The sequence below is a fragment of the Epinephelus fuscoguttatus genome, linkage group LG3 (genome assembly GCF_011397635.1).
Source record: "Epinephelus fuscoguttatus linkage group LG3, E.fuscoguttatus.final_Chr_v1".
In the NCBI taxonomy this organism is placed as follows: domain Eukaryota; kingdom Metazoa; phylum Chordata; class Actinopteri; order Perciformes; family Serranidae; genus Epinephelus; species Epinephelus fuscoguttatus.
The window spans coordinates 4,444,641-4,455,023 of record NC_064754.1 but is presented as its reverse complement, the minus strand read 5'-3'; the positions used below and the strand labels follow the sequence as shown (position 1 = coordinate 4,455,023).

The 10,383-nt window shown below is 39.7% G+C and overlaps 1 protein-coding gene across 1 annotated transcript in view; it reads right to left on the bottom strand.

The window, feature by feature from the left end:
- Positions 1 to 6,972: 6,972 nt before the first annotated feature.
- col9a1a (collagen, type IX, alpha 1a) overlaps positions 6,973 to 10,383 on the bottom strand; it is a 28,741-nt gene continuing 25,330 nt past the window's right edge. Inside the window, exons 31-32 of the mRNA XM_049571460.1 lie at positions 9,937 to 10,014; positions 6,973 to 7,624 (exon numbers count right to left, since the gene is read on the bottom strand). Coding sequence (XP_049427417.1) covers positions 7,419 to 7,624; positions 9,937 to 10,014 — 284 coding nt within the window. The 3' untranslated portion in view covers positions 6,973 to 7,418. The remainder of the gene's footprint in view (positions 7,625 to 9,936; positions 10,015 to 10,383) is intronic.

The following is a 10,383-nucleotide window of genomic DNA, read 5'->3' as shown; positions in this document are numbered from 1 at the left end:
TGAGTTGTGTGAACCGGGATCACCGTGTTTTCTCTTCATGTGCCCGAAAAGAAAAAGAAAAAAAACATTAGGAGCGCTGAGTCGTGTATCATTGTAAGATGTCGGATTAATTGTTTTTCTTCAAACGCAGCCCAAAGATTTCTGATTGGCCAGTGCGATTACATCACTTGAGAATGTGCTAAAAGAAAAAAAACATTTTTAATTTCACGTGAGCAAATCATGTATCCCCGTTCAATTTTAGGGTTCCGTTTCAAGACTGACTAGAAAGAGGTATGCCTTCCTTCAAATCAGATGGTTCATCCATAAATGCCTTACAATCGAAGTGAAACAAAGGCAATGAAGGCGGGAGTCGACCCCCGCTGGCATTTGGAAAAGGTGTTTCATTTTTCTACTCGGAACAAAAAAAGAAATCGTTGCCTTTGTCTTGTGCAGGAAGTCTTACACTCACTTATGCCCTTTCAGTAACTATTTTTTAATATAAAATGCTTAATTGTTGCAATATTTGTCAATTGAAAGTCTAGGAACTTTGTTTTTCTTTTCTCTATCAAACCTTCTGTTTACTAATTAACTGCCATGTCCAAAATGTGATTTTTTTTTTTTGTTTGTTTGTTTGTTTTGGTTTGGTTTCTTTTTTGCTTCAAACTGGACTTCCAACGTCTGCGATATTTTGTATGCCTTTTTATTTGATGTCCGTAACTTAAGACTTGGATACTTGATGATTTTATGTATTTGAAAATGTGTACTATTATTATTAGGTTGGCTATTTATACTATCAATGGATGTGTGATTTAGTACCGTGAGCGACAAAGTTGTACCTGTTCACCAACTTGTGAGAGTACATTAAATGATACACTGAAAAAAAAAATTAAGAGGTAGTGGGTGGTCATTTTGAGTCGTTATTCATTTTTATTATCGTGGGTTGTTTTTTATAAACACTTCTTACAGTTTGTGTGAATGGAGGCTCATTGTTCACAGTGGAAATACTGTCGTAGTGGACAAAAAACAAAATACGCAAGGTCCACGTGCCGGCTTTCTCCAGGGTTTTTTAACTGCATCTCAAAATCATACTATGTTTGTCCCATACACAGTACGTATAGTGAAAGCAGCTCACAAACAGAATATTAACAAAAGAAAACAATATATCACAGTGGTTACCAACTGGTGGGTTGCAGGTCCATTCTGAATGGGCGCAAGTGACTTGCAAGCTTGTTAAGTTTTTAAAAAACCCTTTATTTCGAGATACAGCAAGTTTCCGGCACAGAGCTTTTATTTTGAAGTGCCATTTCCTGTTGTACTCCTTACTCTACAACAGTTGCACATGTCAACTATAGTATTGTTAAAAAGAAATTGACCACAGTCAGTGATCCCAAGTGTGCTTCTTTTGCACTCATAACCTCACCTGTCAGTGGTGTCACCATGTCTTTGAGGTGGATCTTGGTCCAAAACTGGGTCCCGTGTCCACTCTGAATGGACCGCAAGTGTTTCGCAAACGTGTCAGGTTTGTAAAAAACCCACTTCATTTTGAGGCACAGTAAATTTCTGGCACAGAGCCTTCATTTTGAAGTACCATTTCCTGTTGTACGATGAGTGACTAACGCACAGATACTTGACAGAGACAGTAAACTAACTCTATGACATGACCAAGTGCAAATATGACTGAACATATTAAACTGTGGACCTTGAACTAATGACTAAGAAGAAATCTGGACCTTGTGACTGGACCAGTTTGGAACCACTGATGCATGAGTCTCATCAGCTGTTAGGGTTTTCAGAAATGTCCATACAGTGATAGAAAGAATATTTTAATTTACAAAACAAAATGAAGCAAAAAATATGATGGGTTTATTTTGAAAAGACAGGTAAATTAATCAGTAATTCAAAGAGGCCGAATTGTCACTGAATAGATATGATTAAAAATTTTGGCGATTAATGTCTTCTTTGTTAGTTTCGTTGTATCTGCTTTCCAAAAAACAAGAGTTACCTTTCTGTCTAAGTCACATGTTAAAGGAGGAGGAGACGAGTGTTTTGCTTTAACTTATCAAAGTGAAATTCATGAATACGCTTTGATCTAAACCATTCCATTGTAGCTCTGGCTGTACGTTAGGGTCGTTGTCCTGCTGGAAGATGAACCTCCGCCCCAGTCTCCAGTCTTTTGCAGCCTCTAACAGGTTTTCTTCCAGGATTGCCCTGTATTTAGCTCCATCCATCTTCCCATCAACTCTGACCAGCTTCCCTGTCGCTGCTGAAGAAAAGCATCCCCACAGCATGACGCTGCCACCATCATGTTTCACGGTGGGGATGGTGTGTTCAGGTTGATGTGCAGTGTTCCGCCACACATAGCGTTTTGCATGTAGGCCAAAAAGTTCAATTTTGGTGTCATCTGACCAGAGCACCTTCTTCCACATGTTTGCTGTGTCCCCTACATGGCTTGTGGCAAATGCAAACCGACTTCTTATTGCTTTCTTTCAACAGTGGCTTTCTTCTTGCCACTCTTCCATAAAAGCCAGATTTGTTGAGTTGTCCTGTGGGCAGATTGTCCCACCTGAGCTGTGGATTTCTGCAGCTCCTCCAGAGTTACCATGGGCCTCTTGGCTGCTTCTCTGATTAATACTCTGCTTGCCCAGCTTGTCAATTTAGGTTTACGGCCATGTCGTGGTAGGTTTGCAGTTGTGCCATACGCTCTCCATTTTGGATGATGGATTAAACAGTGCTCTGTGAGATGTTTAAAGTTTAGGATATATTTCTATAACCTAACCCTGCCTTTAAACTTCTCCACATGTTTATCCCTGACCTGTCTGGTGTGTTCCTTAGTCTTCATGATGCTGTTTGTTCACTAATGTTCTCGAACAAACCTCTGAGGCCTTCACAGAACAGTTGTATTTGTACCGAGATTGAAGCACACATGGACTCTATTTACTAATTAGGTGAACTCTGAAGGCAGGTGGTTGCACTGGATTTTATTCAGGGGTACTAGAGTCAAGGGGGCTGAACACATATCCACGCTTTTTAGATTTTTATTTGTAAAAAATCTTGAACACCACATATCATTTTCCATCCACTTCACAATTATGTGCTACTTTGTGCTGGTCTATCACATAAAATCCCAATAAAATACATTCCTTTATTACAATGCCTTCTCGCACTGTCGCGACTGCAACCTCATTTTTACTAACTCAATTTTAAATCATTTTAAATATGTTTTTGTCTTTGCACCTCTTGTCTGTGATTATAAATCATTTAGTGATTAATTTCACCTTTGAAATCTTTTTCTTCCCCTCTTCACTCTTTTCTGTATCTGCCTTGCCTTGCTGCACAACCAAAACAGGACGAGGATAGCACTTTTGTTTTCCCCGATCAGCTGCTCTCCCCAGTTACCAAAGGGTATGAATGAAAGTTCTTAATAACCACAGTAACTGTGGAAAACAGAATGCAGTGTGTCTTGTGTTACTGGTCGTTGCTAGGCTCTGAGGAAAACAGAAAGTGATCAGGTTGTCCTTGCAACAGCGGCACCAACAATAATACCTCTTAGAGAGCACAGTGCACCTTCTGTGTATCGTGCTTGTGTCAAGTTTTATTCAGCAGAGTCATATCCTCCCTGTCACACTCAATAACCAGCCTGTAGAAAAAGCTGAACATTTTAAGTACAATTACTGATCAGACCCTGACTTTAATGAAAGCTCCAAGAGCCAATCAGCACCTGTCTTTAATCAGGACGCTGAAGAGCTTCGGTGTTAGCCCACACATACTTGAAATAGCACGCAGAGGCCTGGTTGAAAGCATTTTAACATTCAACATTACAGCATGGTACGACAACGTGAGGGCAAAGAGCAAAAACAAGCTCTCCAAGATTGTCAACATTACAGCGAAGGTGACTGGAAAGACACAGAAACTACTCTGCTATATATTTGATAGATAACAGATAATGGTCGATGCCTCACATTCATTACACTCAGTCTGAGCTGCTCTCGTCTGGGCATCAAAACATGAGTAGTAACATCGCAGAAAGAACTTTAAGGTTCTTTGAACTCTTGTCTTAATGAGGTTTAAACAGTTTAATTGAGTTAGATGATGGTATGGCCACCACCTGGTGGTTTGCCCCCTTGTGGTCATTTTTAAATATACAGCCCTCAGCATTTACAGCCCCAAAGTCATCGTCGCTGCCTTCCTCTTCTTCCTCTTCTTCTTCCTCTTCTTCTTCTTCTTCTTCCTCCTCTTGATGTTCTTGTTGTTCTTCATCTTGTTCTTGTTGTTGTTGTTCTTCTTCTTCTTCTTGTTGCTGTTGCTGTTGTTGTTGTTGTTGTTGCTGCTGCTGCTGTTGTTGTTCTTCTTCTTCTTCTTGTTTTTGTTCTTGTTATTGTTCTTGTTATTGTTGTTCTTGTTCTTGTTATTCTTGTTCTTGTTGCCCTAGTTGTTCTTGTTGTTGTTCTTGTTCTTCCTCTTGTTCTTGTTGTTCTTGTTGCCCTAGTTGTTCTTGTTGTTCTTGTTGTTGTTCTTGGTGTTCTTGTTCTTGTTGTTCTTGTTGACCTTGTTGTTCTTGTTGTTGTTCTTGGTGTTCTTGTTCTTCCTCTTGTTCTTGTTGTTGTTCTTGTTATTGTTGTTCTTCTTCTTGTTGACCTTGTTGTTGTTCTTGTTCTTCCTCTTGTTCTTGTTGTTCTTGTTCTTCTTCTTCTTCTTGTTCTTGTTGTTGTTCTTGTTGTTGTTGTTGTTGTTCTTCTTCTTCTTGTTCTTGTTGTTGTTCTTGTTGACCTTGTTGTTCTTGTTGTTGTTCTTGGTGTTCTTGTTCTTCCTCTTGTTCTTGTTGTTCTTGTTATTGTTGTTCTTGTTGACCTTGTTGTTGTTCTTGTTCTTCTTCTTGTTCTTGTTCTTCCTCTTGTTCTTCTTGTTCTTGTTCTTGTTCTTCTTCCTGTTCTTGTTGTTCTTGTTCTTCCTCTTGTTCTTGTTCTTGTTCTTGTTGTTCTTGTTCTTGTTGACCTTGTTGTTCTTGTTGTTGTTCTTGGTGTTCTTGTTGACCTTGTTGTTGTTCTTGTTCTTCCTCTTGTTCTTGTTGTTCTTGTTCTTCTTCTTCTTCTTGTCGTTCTTGTTGTTGTTCTTGTTGTTCTTGTTGTTCTTGTTCTTGTTCTTGTTCTTGTTGTTCTTGTTCTTGTTGACCTTGTTGTTCTTGTTGTTGTTCTTGGTGTTCTTGTTATTGGTGTTCTTGTTATTGTTGACCTTGTTGTTGTTCTTGTTCTTCCTCTTGTTCTTGTTGTTCTTGTTGTTCTTGTTGTTGTTGTTGTTCTTCTTCTTCTTCTTCTTCTTCTTCTTCTTCTTGACCTTGTTGTTGTTCTTGTTCTTCCTCTTGTTCTTCTTCTTCTTGTACTTCTTCTTCTTCTTGTACTTCTTCTTCTTCTTCTTCTCCTTGTACTTCTTCTTCATCTTGTATTTCTGACAAATATCCTGATATAGAATTTTAACCAGAGAACTTTCTGGTTGCAAAGTCTGCAGCAGCTTCTTCTCAGCTGTTAAAGAGTTAAATGATCACAGTTGGTTTGATTTCACTGGGACACTCAAACACAACTAAACATAGGTTCAATCCTTTTGTTTAATCTGTTAAATTCTTTGCCATTCACTGCTAACTTCATCATTTTTAATAAATTAAGATAAATTAATGCGGCATTAAGGTGCACTCAGCTGTCAGCTCTGGTGTCAAATTACTGTATTTAAAAGTATTTTATGAGCTAATCAGGAGGAAATCCTACAAGTCGTTGTGAATGATCAGACAGATGCATTGAGCTTCTGACGTTTTAAGGCTTAAAGTCACTGTAATAATAATTTATTGCAGGCTGAATCAGTTAATTATCTAACTGCTGTTGTATTATATTATCACACCAGAAAGAAATATGTTGTATAAGAACTCATAGGAAATATTTAATACTTGACTGGCAGGAAAACTGTCAAATTTAAAGACAGCTTCAGTCTTAAAAAATGTTTGGCGTTGGCCCTTAAAGGGACAGTTCACCCTAAAATCAAAAACACATTTTTATCCTCTTAACCTGTAGTGCTGTTTATAGGTCTGCATTGTTTTGGTGCGAGTTGCTGAGTGTTGGAGGAACTATTTTCTTTCCACCAAACTACACCCACAAACCATATCACTGCGCAGAAGGAAGTGTGCATCTACTCATGGACGAGAGGCTCGTGCTCCTGACAGCGTAAGATGTAAACATTAATGGCGTCCTCCTCATCTGAGCTGTAACGTTAGCTAGCTCAGTGGTGCTAGGTGAGCTAGCAGTAAAAGCATGCTTCCTTCTGCGTGGTGATGCGGTTGGCAGGTGTAGTTTGGTAGAAAGAAGATAGTTCCTACATGAACCTGCTCGCAATAAGGTCTGTGGATTATCTTGAATTATTAGGTCATGATTTCTGGGGAGAGACATTGCTTCTGAAGTTTTTCAAATGTATTTTCTTGGCGCTTTGAGCACCACAGGCTGAGTGCCATCTAGTTCCATTATACTGGAGAGAAGGCAGACATCTCTACGGCCGATATCTAACACTTGGCACCTCACACCCAAACAAGCTACACTGATGCACAGCACTCCAGCTGAGAGGAAACATATGTGCTTTTGATCTGGGAGTGAACTCTCCCTTTAAAGAATGACTGCATGTTTTATCGTCACACCAGGATCAGCAGGTTTAATTTGCAGGAAGAAGTGTCTTAAAGGTGTTGATCACAGAAATTCAGTTTTAATTTTAATTTTTCAGGCACAGTCCTGGTTGTTTTTGGCCGTTCTCGTCCATACAAAACATGCAAGAGGTTATCAAAATGTGTTTATTTCCTCCTTTGTACAACTCAAAGATGTCACCTTGAACCTTGATATAATAAATAAGAAGTCATATAAAACTGCCAGAGGGGTTTTTTACACATCGCTACCCTCTAATCACAAAAACAACAGTCGTCATGACAGAAATTATCAAACATATCCTACATTTAGAGGAGGGGGGATTAAAGTGGGTAAACAACAAAGATACTCACAAACAAAATGTACGTCATCCAGCTGTATAATTTGCGTATTGACACATTTACATAAACATACAGAAAAACTTTCAGACTCGTCTCGTTGCTTGGGTAGAAATGTGGCTGGTGCTGGTGGGTTTGCACATACACAGTGAGTTCTTCGCTTCTTTAATTTTACAGTACAGAGATGGCAGGAAGTGAGGTAAAATGAAACTTTTTATGCAAAGGAGTTTCAAAAGCTGTTGTTTGCTGTTCAGTGTCCACCTTCATGTCAGTTTAAAACCCCAAAGATGGCTTCAAGAGAACAAAATTACTTTCCAAATGAGCTCGCCAAATTTAAAAAAAAAAAAAAAAAAAAAGACAAACATGGACAAATTTTCCATGGATCTTCCATTTCTCCTCCAGTCTCTCAGTTCTCCGCTCCGGCCCCTCCTCACATGTCACTGGGGCCCTTCATGCTCGAGTCCTTTGCAGAAACCGGCGACGCCACCATGGGCAGGATGCACTGCGACGACTCACAGTAACCGTTCATACCAGGATGACCAGGAGGCCCGGGAACGCCGGTCACACCGGGAACACCACGGGGTCCCCTCTCTCCGTCACGACCGTCTTTGCCGTAAGCCGGTCGACCAGGCTCACCTGAGAGAAGAGCAGAGAGAAGATGATACAAGTGAAACAGATTCTTTGAAACACAAAGTGTCTACCCTGCTGAAGGGCCTCAGAGCAGAACGCTGAATACAAATATTTGTTTTGTTTTGTTCCACAATAAGTTATCTATGTAGCACCAAGTGTCAGATATGTCTGGTTTACTTGGTCTTCAATCACACAGTTTCTGATTTAAAGTTTTTGCTCATTTTAGGCTGCTTGTGTTTCTACAACATTTAAAGGGGAACGACACCCATTTTCAAAATCCATACATGTTATTCCCATGGTCTAAGACCATCCAAAAATATGTGTAAACATGAACAACTCCCTCCAAACCCCCCCAAAATAGAGTGCTCAAACTGAAATTAGTGATGTCATAGGGTATAAAGCCTGGAGCTGTTCCATAGACAATGAATGGTGACAGATAGATGATACAGAGAGCATGAGAGCAGTCAGGGGAACGTTCTGAGTACATGGGTACATTTTCTGTTTCAGAGCTGAGAACACTAAAACAGAAATAAGCTCATTCTGTGCGTCCACAAAAATCAGGCTCCCATTCATTGTCTATGGAGCAGCTCCAGACTTTACACTTGATGACATCACAAGTCCAAAACACACCAGTAACGAACACCACGCGTCAAAAAATACACCCTTTGTAGTGACTCTTAATGTTTGTTAATGGTTGTAATTCACCAAATACCTTTGGGACATTAATAATAAGCTAAACACTGAATGTTATTATTAGTTAGCAGTTACTGGTCTGCCCCTGGGTGAAGCTTGTCTGGTAGCTATGGCAACGGTTATAGCCTGTTATAAGTCTGTTTGTCATGTAGAGTGAGTTGATTGTGAATTAATTAATAAACGGCACGCCGTTGCGTTGTCAGAGAGAGAAGAGTGTTTCAGCGTTTTCTACACCTTATTATTTTCAATGTACAACCCGACACCGGTGGTCGCTAAACGTGCGTCGGTGCCACCCCACAGCACTTCACACCACTGTCCTGTTTCCAGCCTCACCACCCCCGGAATAACATGCACTTTTCCCCCACTTGCTCTCTGCTTGTACATACCAGCTCCCGTAGCAGCTCAACTCGTCTCCGCACCATGGAGAGACTTGTTTTTGAGGTCGAGAAATATCCCAAACTAAACAACCCACAATCCCGTCATCATAAAGACAATGGCCAAAAAGATATTGCCTGGTGAGTCATAGCTTTGGAGTTGGGCTCTTTAGGTGAGAGATGAAGTTTAATTCGGGGATGTCCACACATGATTTTAAAGCTAACACAGAGGTGGAGAAGGTCCAGAAAAGTAGTCGTATATGCGTGGTCGCCTGTTAACGAGCTGCAGCTTGATGCGTCCAGTGGGGGCATTTTTTTTTGTAGCTTCTTAACTTCTCTGGTTTCTGCCGCAGAGCAACATACTCGTACTTCCAGCTTGTCAAAAGTGACACTTGGTCAGTGATCCTTTACGTCAAAATACGATGATCTAGTACTCCTCCAGTGTCACATTTTGGACGTTCAGGACGGTGTGTCGTTTTTACGCTCGTTACATGCATTGTGTCTTTTCAAAATAAACTTCCTTTTTCACAGGAAATGTGCAGCTTCTGCTCATTATATGCATACAGTCTCCTTTCAAATTAAACTTAGAACGTAGGATTAGTTCCTTTTGTTTAGGCAACAAAGGTTTGTGGTTAGGTCTGGCAACAAAAGTGAGACCAGGTTGCTTTGAGAGACGGTAGCTCATGTTCACAAATATTGCTTGAACTTTCCTAGACAAAATGATAAAATTATAAAATTATGTCCGTATGAAGCAAGTTTTTTTTATGATAATAAAATTATAAGACATTTAAAGGACACTGAACTATGGAATTACTAAAGCAGCACAGTAGTGTAGAAAATACACCTATTATAGCCAACATTACAGATGTCTTTTTCATTTTTTGTATTTGTTTTGGGGGGTTTTGTGCTGATTTTTTTTCCTGTGAGGCACTTTGTAACCTTGTTAAGGTTGCTACAATTCTTTCCCCACACTTTCCACATTATCTTGATGTTTCCTGCCATGAGTTTGATGTTTTTTTGTGTTTTCTGTTTTCTTTGTAATGATATGAAACTGCATTTGCAAGCAGGAAATAAAGGTATGGATTGCTAATGATGTTGAAAACGGTGCATATAATATTATTTTTATCCACTGATGTGTATGTTTTACACCGATTTTGCCTTAGCTAAATAATGCTAAGTCTTTGATTTAGAGGCACCGGAGTCAGACATTGAGGCCATTTGTTGCTAAATTCAGATTTCCTAGTCATGTACCTGTTAGACCGGGGGCACCTGGTGCTCCTTTGGGTCCTCTCGTCGTGGGTCCTCTGTCCCCTTTGTCACCCTGGTCACCTGCAGACATGAAACATAATCATCACCAAGAGGATACACATAATTGAAGTTACCATAATTAGCTGGAGTTCAAGCACAGACTTCACACCTCATCTGCTCCTTAATTAGCATTAGGATGATTGATCCCTGAGGGGGTCAGAACAGGATATAAATAAGAACACATAAAATAAAATAAAAAAACATGACATCATAAGCTCATGGCCAGAAGATATCCTCTCAGTTTTGACCATTAATTTACTGAAATATCACAGACATTTAGAGCCTACAAATGTACAACTTTGAATTTAACAAGATCAGATCTGCAAATTGCTTATTTTTTCTGCACTAATGTGACTTTTTATCTCCTAGGATCAATTCTAATACCTCAAA